The sequence below is a fragment of the Neovison vison genome, chromosome 8 (genome assembly GCF_020171115.1).
Source record: "Neovison vison isolate M4711 chromosome 8, ASM_NN_V1, whole genome shotgun sequence".
NCBI classification, from domain to species: Eukaryota; Metazoa; Chordata; class Mammalia; order Carnivora; family Mustelidae; genus Neogale; species Neogale vison.
Window position 1 is genome coordinate 83,499,561 of NC_058098.1, and position 14,587 is coordinate 83,514,147.

Here is a 14,587-nt window from a genome sequence, read left to right on the forward strand (position 1 = left end):
TTTACTATATCAACAAAAAAACAGGTAAATGTCTCTTAATAAACCAAGATGGTTTTATGTAGAAAGTCCAACTGACTGACTTCATTTCTTTCAATTCTACCAGTAATATAGTAAGACCTAGACTCTCAAGCCAGACTTTAGAGATTCCATGCCCAACTTTCTCTATGTCTCAGTTTCTTTAGTTATAAATTTAGGATAGGAGAACTTACCTCATAAGGGAATTAAACACTTAGAACAAATCATAAGGAAGAACTTAATAAATGTGAGCTGGTAATATTACCTGAGCTGCAGCCCAAATGCAATCAATATGCTGAGTACTCAATCTCCCTTCTGCTGCCAAGAAGTTCAAAATCACCTGGCACTGTTTGATAATCTGGAAAAGAAAAACTTATTATAGCTAATTTTCTAAAGTATTCTTCTCTTAATAGGGCAGAGAAGTCATGTAACTGTCCACAAACCTCAATATGTAAATTTGGTCCAAATATATGCTCTACCACATTGTTGCTTATAAGCCAGTCTGCAAGTTCTTTTGCAATGGACCTAAAATCAAATAATAAAATTAGTTAACACATTAAAAAATTATTAATATCATTTTTTCCCAAGCCAAAAAGGCAGATTCAGTTGAAAACCTTAATGGTTTTTGAAGGTGAGTTTATTTATTTATTAAGTAGGCTCCATGCCAAATGTGGAGCTTGAACTCATGACTCTTGAGATCAAGAGTCACATGCTACATGCTCCACTGTCTAAGCCAGCCAGGTTCTCCTTAAATGTGACCCCAAACTTGAAGTGTGACCACAAACAAATTACAAAGAAGTGACCACAGACAATTAACTGGTTAGAGTACCACAAAGAATAATTAAAAGAATGGTGCCTGTGTAGCCTACGCAGTGGGTTGGTATCTGACTCCTGGCTTTGGCTGGGGTCATGACCTCAGGGTCATGGGACTGAATCCTGGGTTGGGCTCCACGCTTCACATAGAATCTGCCTGAGATTCTGTCTCCCTCTCCCTCTGCCTCCATCCTTTCTGCTTGTGCTCTCTAAAATAAAAATATCTTTAAAAAAAACAAACAAACCCTAAAAGAAATGGTAATATTGCCTGAATTTACAAACAAGCAAAGACAAATCTGGAAGGAGAAGGAGTACACAGGTGAAAATACCAAGTATAACAAAAAGCAACATATTTTCTCACTCTAGTGAGGAAGACTATGCCTTCCCACTTTTTAATTTCCACAGTAGGCACTTCCATCATTCAGGGAAGGTTTCCAAATATGCCCTCTACAGTAAGAAAACACCAGAAAAATAGGTTACCGAGAGGGTTAAAAGAAGAAAATTCTCTCAAAGCCAAACTGAAAGTCCCTGCCTGATATTAATAAAGTGATTAAGGTGATTAAGTGATCCCTAAACAGATCAACTGATGATGCAGAACACCTTAGTTACATTTACCAACATTTCATTCTTCATTTCAAAAAGTAAACATCTTACAACAGTTTTAGATTACCCTTCATTTTTTAAGAAGAGCTACCAATTCTCTTTTAGAATTAATAACTCATTGACATAGGTGCTAACCTATTTTATTAGTTTTACCAATAAGGTAGTGTGAATTTATCAGTTAATTATCGTTTACACCTTTGAGATATATATGACCTATAATATACTAGACACTTAAAGTATACAGTTTGATGAATTTAAGCTTTGGTATACATCTATGAATTCATCACTACCATCAAGATAACAAACACACACATTAACCCAAAAGTATCTTTAAGACCCTCTGTCATCCATCCCTTTACCAGTCTCCACAACCATACTCCTCGGTGATCTGCATTATTATAGTTTTCATTTTCTAGAATTTCATGGGTCAAAAAAAGATACACTACATAATTTTTTTAAGTTTTTTTTTTAAAGATTTTATTTATTTGACAGACAGAGATCACAAGTAGGCAGAGGCAGGCAGAGAGGAGGAAGAAGGCTCCCCGCTGAGCAGAGAGCCTGATGCGGGGCTCGATCCCAAGACCCTGGGATCATGACCTGAGCCGAAGACAGAGGCTTTCACCCACCCAGCCACCCCCATAATTTTTTTAATCTGGCTTCTTTCACTCGACATAAGATTTCTCCATCTGCAGGCTTTTGTGGAGATGTAAGCTTTCAACTTCTGTGGGTAAATATCAGGGAGCACAACTGTGAGACCTACGGTAAGAGTATGTTGAGCTTTGTAAAAAAAAACTGCCAAACAGCCTTCCAAAGTGTAACTAGCAACAAATGAGAGTTCTTGTTGCTCCACATCCTTGTCAGCATTTGGTGTTATCAGTATTCTGAATTTTGACTGTTCTAATAGATGTGCAGTGGAATTTTAGTGGTGTTTTAATATGCATTTCCCTAATGAAAGACATAGAGATAGAAAGATATAGGGCATCTTTTCATGTGTTTGGCATCTGTGTCTCTTCCATTAGCAAGACAGCTGAGAAAATGTTTAGCATACTTTTATTCAGATTGTTCATGTAGTTACTGTTGAATTTCATGATTCTCTGTAAATTTTGTGAACAGTCCTTCATCAGATAAATCTTTTGCAAATATTTTCCCCTCTCCCTGTGGCTATCTTCTCATTCTCTTGACACTATCTTTCACAGAGCACAAGTTTTTAACTTAAATAAAATCCAGGCTTATCAATTCTCTCTTTCATGGATTATGGTATTGTATCCAAAAGGTCACTGCCATACACAAGGACATCCCAGGTTTTCTCCATCTGCTAGGAGTTATATAGTTTTGCATTTTATGTTTATGTGCAGGATATATTTCAAATTAATCTTTATGAAGTATATGAAGTCTGTGTCTAGATTCTTTCTTTTGCATTTGGTTGTCCAATTCTTTCAATGCCATTTGTTGAAAAGACTACCTTTGCTTCATGGTATTGCCTTAGCTTTTCTGACAAGGATCAACTAACTATACTTATATGGTCTGTTTCTGAGCTCTCTATTCTGTTCCATTAATCTATGTCACCAATACCACATTGTCTTGATTACTGCAATGTTACAGTATGTCTTGAAGATGGACAGCATCAATCTGCCAACTTTATTCTTTTCCTTTCAATACTGTCTTGATAATTATGTGTCCTCTGTCCATCCATATAAACGTCAGAGTTATTTTCTTGATATCCAGAAAATAACTTGCCGGGATTCTGAGATTTCAATGAATTTAAAGATCATCGTTGGGAAGAATGCTATCTTTATATTTTTGCATGTTCTATCCATAAATATGGAGTATCTCTTCATTTATTTAGTTCCTTGCTATCTTTCATCAGAGTATATAATTTTACTCATAGAAATTTAACAAAATATGAAGATCTATACTATAAATATTTCACTTTTGTTTTGATAACATAAGTGGTATTGTATTTTAAATTTCAAATTGCAGGGGGGCCTGGGTGGCTCAGTTAAGCATCTGACTTCAGCTCAGGTCATGTCTCAGGATCCTGGGATAAAGCCCCATACTGAGCTCCCCACTCAGTGGGGAGTCTGATTGTGCCTCTCCCCCTCCCTGCTCATGCTATTATTTTTTTTTAATAATAAATTTCAAATTTCATGTGTTCTGTGCTGATATATAGAAAAGCAAATGAGTTTTCACTGTGTATCCTGTAACCTTGCTGTCCTTCATCACTAGGTTCCATGAATCTGAATTCTTTCAGATTTTCTACATAGATAATGATGTCATCTCCAGTCAAAGACCAATTTCTTCCTTCCCAATCTGTGTAACTTTTATTTCCTTCCTTTGCCTTACTGCATTAGGTAGGATTCCAGTACAATGGTGAAAGACCTGAAGAGAGGGAACACATTTCTCCTTGTTCCTGATCAGAAAACCTTTGAGGTTCTATTAATATGATGTTATCTGTAGGTTCTTTATCAAGCTGAGGAAGTTATCCTCTATTCCTAATTTACTGAGTTTTTAACTTAAGTGTTCAAGTTTGCCAAATGCTTTTTCTTTATCTATTCATATGATGATATGCTTTTCCTTCCTTAACCTGTTGATGTGATAGATTACATGAATTCAACCGGCCTTGCATACCTGAGATAAAACTCACTTGGCTGTGGTATACAGTTCTTTTTATACACTGTTCTATTTGATTTGCTTATAGTTTATGAAGATTTTTGCATCTGTGTTCATGAGACATACTGGGCTATAGTTTTCTTACATGTCTTTGTATGGTTTTGGTATTAGGGTAACGTCTTCCTTAAATTTCTCCTTTAAACATTAGGTAGAATTCACTAGTAAACACAAGTGGGCCTGGTGCTTCCTGTTTTGCAAAGTCAGTAATTCTTTTTAAGGGGTTGGGGCAGGAGAGAGAATTTTAAACAGGCACAGAGTCCAATACAGGGCTTGGTTTCACAACCCTGAGACCATGAACTGAGCCAAAATCAAAGCACCTGAGCAAAGCCAGTAATTCTTAATTCAATTTCTTTAATAGATATAAGCTTCTTCAAATTGCCCATTTCTTTAAAAACATTTTTAAATAGCTATTTAATGAAAAAAGTAGGGATAGGGTATATTAGGTATATGGAAGAAAACAGACAAAATAGGACTTGCCATGAGAGCTCCCATATCTTCCCATCTACATGAATTATACACAGGAAAAACTGAAAAGATAAAATAATTTATCTTTGTTACAAGAATTTAAAAAGCCATTTAAGGGACACCTGAGTGACTCAGGAGGTTAAGGATCTACTTCAGCTCAGGTCATGAACCCAGAGTACTGGGATCAAGTCCCGCATGAGGTTTCTTGCTCAACAATGAGCCTGTTTCTCCCTCTGCCTGCGGCTCCCCCTGCTTGTGCACTCTCTCCCTCTCTGACAAATAAATAAAACTTTTTTTAAAAGCCATTTAAGTCTAAAGAGGGAAAAAAGCTATGAATTAGATACATGTGCCTCAAAAGGTAAAAGATTAAAATAAAATTATTCATGCCCCCCACATATGTGTTATCTCTAAAATAAATAAAGGGATGCTTGAGTGGCTCAGTTGGTTAGGCGTCTGCCTTCAGCTCAGGTCATGATCTCACAGTCCTGGGATCAAGTACCATATTGAGCTCCTTGCTCAGCAGGAAGCCTGCTTCTCCCTCTACCTACTATTCCCCCTGCTTGTGCTCGCTCACTTGCTTTCTCTCTGATGAATAAAACAAGCCTCTTTTTTAAAAAAAGGCTTTAGAAAAATAAATAAAATAAAAATAAATAAAATCCTTAAAAAAAATGGGGCACCTAGGTGGCTCAGACAGTTAAGCATCTGACTCTTCATTTTGGTTCAGGTCATGATCTCAGGGTCATGGGATCAAGCCCTGTGTCAGGCTCTGTGCCCTGTCCTCTCTCTCTCTCTCTCCTTGTCCTTCTCCCTCTGCTCTTCTCTCGCTTGAAATAAATAAATCTTAAAAAAAAATAAAAATATTAATGATGTATTTTACCTATTCTTGGATAGCCCTACAAAAGCTATGATCCATGAGTCAATTCTCTGACCTGCATAACATACAGAAAGATACTTCAACAACTAATTATAAAAAATAAGCCTCATTCTTTCAATTTCTTCAAGGATATTATAAGGAGACCTTGGACTTTTCTATTAATTCAGAACTGTGACTATAACTTAGCCAACTATAGAGCTAAACAACATTATCAATCACAATTATTCAGGGCTCTGGATACATACATGTAAGTGGACTCCCAGGTATAGGCAGAACAAACAAACAAACAAAAAACCACCCTACAGAAATTACAGCCAAAAAATCCCATTTTTATTAAAAAAAGTCATCTACATATCCAGAAATCACAACAAACTCCAACTAAGGTAGATACACAAAAGGAGATGCACAGCTTATCATCAAATTGTTAAAAGGCAAAGATGAAGAGCAAAATCTTGAGATCAGAAAGAGAAAATGAAATGTGTGTACAAGGGAACCACAGTACATTTAACAGCTGGCCTCTCATCAGAAACAAAGGAATAGCACTATACTAGAACAATATTTCAATATTTTACTAAAATTCCATTATTGATCTAAAGACTAAGTAACTAAGATGCATACTATAACCTATAATGAAGTCACCAAGAAAATAATTTTTCAAGTATTAAAAAAAAAAACAAAGGAATTAAAATGGCATACTAGGATAAAAGCAGTAAAGGAGAAACAGAAAAACAAAAAAGGTGGCATACAGAAAACTAACAGCAAAATGGCAGATATAAATCCAAATACAGAATGACATTAAAAATAAATGGATTAAATACTCCCATCAAAAGGCAGAGATGAAGATGCCTAGCTGGTTCAGGAGTAAAGCACACAAGTCTTTTTTTTTTTTTTTTTAAAGATTTTATTTATTTATTTGACAGAGAGAGATTACAAGTAGGCAGAGAGGCAGGCAGAGAGAGAGAGGAGGAAGCAGGCTCCCTGCTGAGCAGAGAGCCCGATGCGGGACTCGATCCCAGGACCCTGAGATCATGACCTGAGCCGAAGGCAGCGGCTTAACCCACTGAGCCACCCAGGCGCCCAAAACACACAACTCTTGATCTCAGGGTTCTGAGTTCAAGCCCCACACTGTGCGTGGAGCCTACTTTTTAAAAAAAAAAAAAAAAGAGAGAGAGAGAGAGAGAGAGAGATTATAGGATTTGGTTTTTAAATCCTGCATCTAAATGACAAGCTTTTTAAATAAATAAATAAGCAGCAGGCTTTAGATCCAAAACACAAACAGGTTTAAAGTAAGACAATGAGGGGATAATAAGAATGGAAAAAGATATACCATGAAAACAATAAAGTTGCAGAGGCTATACTAACATCAGACAAAATAAACTTAAAGCCAAAAAATGTTTCAAAGAGACTAAGTGGGACATTTTTTACTGATAAATGGATGAAAGGATCATGAATATAACAATTATATGTATGGATCTAAGGGGGGAAAAAAGTCCCCAAATACATGAAAACAAAAAGTAACAGAACTGAAGGGAGAAAAAGACAAATACAGCCAATTCTTGCTACTCATTCCAGCAGTTATACTATAAAAAGCCACTACACTAAATTAGCCAATACTGAACTCTTGAATCCTTTTTCAAACTATTCTCACCTGCTCCTTTAATGTGTAAAAAGAACGCATCATTAACATCAACTGCATCCTAAAGTGGATTCTCTTTAGGACCATGACTCAGTACAAGAATGTGACTTGCGGTTGATTAAATGCAAAACATACATGACCTAGGTACACAATTTGTTCTACAATCCATATGTGAAACTAACTTAAAGACATGCACTTCACAGAACTAAAGTTTATCTTGAAGCTCCCATTTCATTAAGAGTAATGCAAGGGAGGCTATTTCCCCTTATGTAAAAATGCCATCAGAGACCATGACATATAATATTTTATCAGTTCAGGCATACAACAATGATCAATATCTGTATATATTATGAAATGATCACCGCACTAACTCTAGTTATCATTATGCAGTTACAAATTTCTTTTTCTTGTGAGAATAAGAACCTTTAAGATCTAATCTCTTAGCAACTTCCAACTATGCATTACAGTATTACTAACTATAGTTGACATGCTATACATTACGACCCCAATTTATTTTTTTTACCAAATTTACACCTTTTGAGCACTTTCACCATTTCACTCACTCCCCACCCCCACCTCTGACAATCACTACAAGCTTGGATTTGTTGTTTTTCATGCCCACATATAAGGTTCCTACAAACTTATGTGACTTATCTCACTGTAACATCTTCAAGGTCCATCCATGTTGTCATGAATGGAAGATTTCATTCTTTTCAACTGTATTCCATTATACACACATACATACGTACAACTGAAGAGAAATAAAGACAATACAGTCAATTTTGTTGCTCATGACAATTCTATAAAGTTGTTGCATGGGGCGCCTGGGTGGTTCAGTTGGTTAAGTTTCTGCCTTACACTCAGGTCATGATCCCAGGGTCCTGGGATCAAGCCCCACATCGGACTCCCTGCTCCATGGGAGTCTGTTTCTCCCTCTCCCTTACTTGTGTGCATGCTCTCTTTTTCTGTCAAATAAATAAAATCTTTTAAAAACAGGATACAAAAAATAAAATTGCTACACTAAAAAACAACTTATCTTCCTTTTTCTCTGTCTTACAAACTGAGGTTCAGAAGTGTTTAGGTGACGTGGTTGAGGCTGTCCCTCTAACCTAGAGTTGGGATTCACTTTCTACTCAAATGGCCTCAGAACTGGAGCTTCCTGCACTACAATGCACTGCCTGCTACCATTTCCATCTTCTGGTCACCACTGTACCAGCAGTAAAACAAGAAAGTAGAGCATTACATTGTTTGACTTCAGGTGGGAATGTGCATGTTTAAAGACTCAAATTTTTTACTGTTCTGAGCATGTCCACAAATGACCGTGAAAGCAACACAAGTAATGGTTTGGGGATTAGAAATAAGGGGCGCCTGGGTGGCTCAGTGGGTTAAGCCGCTGCCTTCAGCTCAGGTCATGATCTCAGGGTCCTGGGATCGAGTCCGGCATCGGGCTCTCTGCTCAGCAGGAGCCTGCTTCCTCCTCTCTCTCTCTCTGCCTGTCTCTCTGCCTACTTGTGATCTCTCTCTGTCAAATAAATAATAAAATCTTTAAAAAAAAAAAAAAAGAAAAGAAAAGATAAATTGCAGCAAACAGGCAAATTCACAAATACGGATACCACAAAATGAGGAGGATTAAATGGAATTGGAGACTTCAATAACCTACTCTTAATAACAGAACTAGACAGAAAAACAAGAGTATAAGGGCAAATAATACTAAAAGCTCATTACATCTATACACAACACTCTATAAAATAATAGCAAAAAAAATTTTGAGGGGGGGGGAACACAGTCAACAGAGGCATGTTTTTTGACATATGTATTATATCTGTAGAAAAAGAACCCCAGGGTTTTCCCTCCTCAATGTTTTCACCTTGCTTCTTCATGGTCCACAATGCCAGCTGAGGTTGTCAGTACAATGAAACCAAACTGGTGGGAAGGAGCAGATTATTCTGCCATTTTTCTAGAACTCTGACTTGTACATCAAATCTGGAGCTGATTACTCCACATTTGTTTAACCTGCCTGTGAGGTTCAAAACAACTTTCCCAGCTCTGTACTTATCAGTGATTTCAAAATTTACCAATGTAAACCTGCTTCATCATCACAGTTAGAAACCAGAAGATGGAAGAAAAAAAAAAAAGAAAGAAAGAAAAAAAAGAAAAAGAAAAAGAAAAGAAACCAGAAGATGACTTTGGAGCATGGCCTAATTAGAACCTGGCATTTGCATCTCTTTTCGGCATTGTTAATACTGTTGCGAGCAACTGCCAGGACATTCATGTGCATCACTGTGGCAGCAAAGAAAGATGGGAGGAAAGCTGAACAGTCTTCTTAAGCACCTATGAACATTCTGTACTACAGATCTTATACTAGTCCATAAAAAAGACAATTAATTTAAAACTGGGCAAAAATGTGCATAAACAATTTACTTAAAAAAAAAAAGGAAAACAACACACAAAATAGAACAGCACATAACCATATAAAAAGATGTTCAATGTCATTAATTAGGGAAATGCATATTAAAGCCATAATGAAATACTACTTTATACCCACTAGCATAGCTATAATCAAAAACACAGATGATAACAAGTGCTGCTGAGAACAGGGAGAAACTGGATCCCTCATACATTACTAGTCAGAATGTAAAAAGATGCAGCTATGCTAAAAAACATTTTGAGAATTTTTTTTTAAGTGAGACACAAAATGAGCATAAAAACCAGCCATTACACTCCTATTTACCAAGAGAAATGAAAACATATTTCCATAAAAAGGTTCGCAAATGTTTAAAGGACCATTATTCAGGGGACTCCCAGGTGCTCATCAGTTAAGTGTCCAACTCTTGATTTTGGTTTAGGTCATGATCTTATTAGGGTCAAAAGATCGAGCTTCACTTCAGGCTCTATGCTCATTGAGAAGTCGGCCTGAGATTATCTCCCTCTCCCTTTGTCCCATCCCCTGCTACATGGGGCCACAAGCTCTCTCTAAAGTAAATAAATCCTTAAAATAATAAAACAAAGGAGTGTTATTCATATGAACCAGAGTGGGAATAATCAAAATAGATAAGAACTGGTAAATGGAAAAACAAAATGTTGTACCTACATAATGTAATACTATTTTGCAATAAGGAATGAAGTACTACTTCACTCCACAGCATAAATGAGCCTCAAGAAAAACAGTATAATGAAAGAATAACTGAAAAGAAACTAAATGAAAAAGATAACTATCATAATTCCATCCACATGAAATGTCCATAATGAGTAAATCTATAGAGAGAAAGTATATTAGTGGGAGTAAGACTAGGAACTGACTACAAATTGGCAAAGGGGATCTTTCTGAAGGGATGGAAATGTTCTAAAACTGGATTGTGCGGACTCCTGGGGGACTCAGTCAGTTAAATGTCTGCCTTCAGCTCAAGTCATGATCGTAGGGTCCTGGGATCCTAGGGTCCTGGGATCAAGTCCCACCATCAGTCTCCTTGATCAAGGAAGAGCCTGCTTCTCCCTCTGCCTTCCATTCTCCCTGCTTGTGGGCGCTCTCTAACAAATAAATAAGTAAATACATACATACATACTGGGTTGTGATGATTTTCATATAACTCTGTCAATTTCCTAAAATTCACTATAAAAACAGGTAAACTTTATGATAGATATAATACTTATACCTTAATAAAACTGCTAAAAAGGAGAGAGACAATTCATAGGCTGCAACAATAATTTTCTCACCTTGTAAGAACACTCCTCTTCCCAATCTGAACTACCTCTATCCACTGTTTCTCAAAATTTGGACTCTCCCCCCACTTTCCTTTATCATGTCTTTAGAATGCACATTCCTTATTCCTTTTTTTAAAAAGATTTTATTTAACTTTGAGAGAGAGAAAGAGAGAGAACATGCATACAAGCGGGAGTGAGGGGGCATGGGGGACAGAGGGTGAAGCGGACTCCCTATTGAGCATGCAGGACTTAATCCCAGGACCCTGAGATCATTGACCTGAATCGAAGGCAGATGCTTAACAGACTGAGCCACACAGACACCCCATGTTTTTTTTTCTCCCCCCAATGGAATGCCTTCTCTCTCTATGCACTGTTTCAGCAACATAAAGATCTAGCTAGCCTGGACATGTGAAGTTACTGTAGTGATATTCCAGGGTTGTTTTGTTTTGTTTTGTTTTGTATGGCAGAGGTGGGGGGTAATTACTGTACTGGCAAATTTAACATTCTCTTGGGCAGTCTTATGGAGGAGGCAGCACTAAAGGAGTAAAAGGGAAATCCAGAGCTGTAGTTTTACATACTGGATATAGTCTCTGTAATGTCCTGACTACTGGAAATAGTACTCCAATATGACCCAGAATTTATAAAGCTATGACCAACTCTAGGCAACATATTTTAAGAGGATCACGAATCAAGAATGTTGCCAAAGATGAGAGAATGATCTGGTAATATAACTAAACACCATAACATATATTGGAAGAATAAGGGACGCCTGGGTGGCGCAGTTGGTTGGACGACTGCCTTCGGCTCAGGGCGTGATCCTGGAGTCCCGGGATCGAGTCCCACATCGGGCTCCCAGCTCCATGGGGAGCCTGCTTCGCTCTCTGACCTTCTCCTCGCTCATTCTCTCTCACTGTCTCTCTCTCTCAAATAAATAAATTTAAAAAAAAAAAAAAAACATATATTGGAAGAATAAGAACTCATTAGCCTGGAGATGCAAAAGCGTAAAGAGGTATCATCTTTGGCTTTCACATTCACAAAGGGTTGGGTTCAACTGAGATTAACTCCACAGGACAAAATTAAAATCAATGCACAAAAGGTAGAATAAAGCAAAAATACAACTCTTTCATACAATTATGAATTTTCTAACACCTTAAAACTATACAATTCTGTCCAAGCAGAAGCTATTACTACCCAAATGAGATTTTAAAATGGATTTCTACACTGGACAAACACCTAAATGGAATACTGGAATAAATAAATATTTCCAAGATACTGAAAAGCCCTAAGCTATAACAACTACTTCTTTCTAAACATGAACATCACTGACTTGGTTTTTCCCCCAAAAATGTGTTGAATAAGGTCTTTACATTATTGGCATCAAGTGTGCTTTCTGAAAACTACCAATACCATATTCTTTACTACTAAATTTTCCCTTATAAATAGTACCCTTCTGCATTTTGTGACACTAATACTATGTGTTGTATACCTTTTAAAAAACAAATGGTTCAACATACCGTTCTGACAGTTTATTCAAAACTATACAAATGAAGCCACAAGGCAAAGAATTTCTAGTAAATACTTCAAACCTAATAGTCACAATTATTATTTACCATATAAGCAGCTGCACAATAAAATGATACACTTATATATAAATTAATATTCCTACTTACGTTTCTGTGTCTGATACCAAGGATTCATTATTGCATACATCATTGAAGGTGTGAAGTTGATTCTATAATTAGAGAAAAAAAATTAAAGGTATTTTTACAAGTTTTTTCTGGTATGTTACCAACTGTTAAGAAATAATTTCATCCTACCAGTAATACCTCGTGCTTTATTCCACTAAGTACATATGAAAAATCAAGAAAACAAAGCTAAATAAGGGAAAAACACAAAAACCCTAATGCAAGCAATTGGTAAGTCACACTACAGAAATAAAATTTAACGAAAGGCTTCTTCAATAAATTCATTTATGATTTACTTCAGAAAAATGTCAAGTATTTTCTACATTTACAAAGTCTAATACCTGGGTAAAATCTAGTTACTCCAAGAATAACTACACTACAAAGAAGTAAAGTTCATGGAGACCCTGGTATACCAGAAAAAGCATATCCATTCTAAAGCATTCAGCTAACTTCTTAGCTCTAGCAAATTGCTATTATGCAAGAATATAGACTTATGGATACCACGTCTTCCTCCCCATCTCATCCCCAAAATGAGATATGTATTACTATACATGTTTCTATTTAAAATATTACTTGCAGGATTTTTGAGTGGTTCAGTCGGTTAAGTGTCTGCCTTCAGCTCAGGTCATGATCCCAGGGTGCTGGGATCTCGCCCGGAATCAGGCTTCCTGCTCAGTGGGGAGCCTGCTTCTCCCTATGCCCCTCCCCCAACTTATGCTCTTTCTGTCTCTCTCTCAAAATAAATTATTTTTTAAAAATCTTTTAAAAAATAAAATAAGGAAAATACTGAAATTATCAGGACCATACAAAGTAAAACATGTAAAATACTTAGCACAATGCCTCACATAAGTGCTCCATAAATAGCAGGTATTATGATGATGATGATGATGATGATGATGACAGTGCAAAAGGCAAATTAAAAAATGACTCAAAATAAATAAATATAGCCTACCGTTATCTGACTTAGTCCAGCCAATCTCATTGTCAAAGTCGGTGACATGAAGTACTTAAATGCAAGATCTAGGCTTTCTTTATCAAAGCATAATGTTGTATCCAATGGTTCTTTCACTGTGCTCCACATTAAGTCAGCCATGTTTCGAGCCGCACTCTGTCTTAACTCCTGATCAGAGAGCTTGCATAAATACCTTAAATGATTCAGAAATAAAACATATATAAGAACTTGCAAAATACTCCTAAGGGACGCCTGGGTGGCTCAGTTGGTTGGACGACTGCCTTCGGCTCAGGGCGTGATCCTGGAGTCCCGGGATCGAGTCCCACATCAGGCTCCCAGCTCCATGGGGAGTCTGCTTCGCTCTCTGACCTTCTCCTCGCTCGTGCTCTCTCTCACTGTCTCTCTCTCTCAAATAAATAAATAAAATCTTTAAAAAAAAAAAAAAATACTCCTAAAACCTCTTCAATAAGTCAGTAATATTCATTTGCTCCATACCTCCAAAATGTTTAGTAAAGTAGAATCTGACATCCTAGGATTAACATTCCCAATTTAAATTATTCCTAAGTGATGCTTCAAATATTATGACCTGAGGCACTATGTCCTTTGCTGAAGCAGAAACTGCCAAGAGCCAAGTCATTTAACACTGGACTCTGTACCTCCACTGAAGCTTTTTATTCTCGTACCTGTCATGTCATGTACACAGCTCTTGCTGCTTTCTTATGTAACAGTACATCTACCCCCCACATAAGCAAACCTCTTTAAATGTGTATATTTTTTTTAAAATTTTTTATTTGGCTTCCAGATATCACAAACCACTGGTTTTCCTCAGGTCCTGCATGTTCTATTTGGTTAGTTCCTCCTCCTCTACCCAACCTTTCAACATCCTTGAGGTTTGTTAATGGATTGCAAAATGGCCCCGAAATACTCCTATCATTTTACATAGGTCTTTGCAATACAACTTCACCACTCTTCCCATCAAAAGGTGTCATCTATTTCTCTACTCCCTGATTCTGAGCTTTACCACGAAAGCTGATTTAACCAATGGAACAATAAAAGATGTGAGAGAAACAGAAGTTTAAAATGCCTTTGAGCTTGCCCTTTCTGGATGGGAACTCTTCTATCACCAAGAAAAGGAACCCAGGTTAGGCTGCTGGATGAGGGAGACATGGCTA

General features: G+C 36.9%; 1 protein-coding gene across 6 annotated transcripts in view; it reads right to left on the bottom strand.

The window, feature by feature from the left end:
• Positions 1 to 14,587, bottom strand: part of USP34 (ubiquitin specific peptidase 34) — a 250,840-nt gene that overhangs the window by 154,519 nt on the left and 81,734 nt on the right. For all 6 annotated transcript variants that reach the window (XM_044264036.1, XM_044264038.1, XM_044264037.1 and 3 more), the window contains 4 exons: positions 13,416 to 13,608; positions 12,449 to 12,510; positions 459 to 540; positions 281 to 373 (listed from right to left, as the gene is read on the bottom strand). In XM_044264036.1, the coding sequence (XP_044119971.1) occupies positions 281 to 373; positions 459 to 540; positions 12,449 to 12,510; positions 13,416 to 13,608 (430 nt within the window). The remainder of the gene's footprint in view (positions 1 to 280; positions 374 to 458; positions 541 to 12,448; positions 12,511 to 13,415; positions 13,609 to 14,587) is intronic.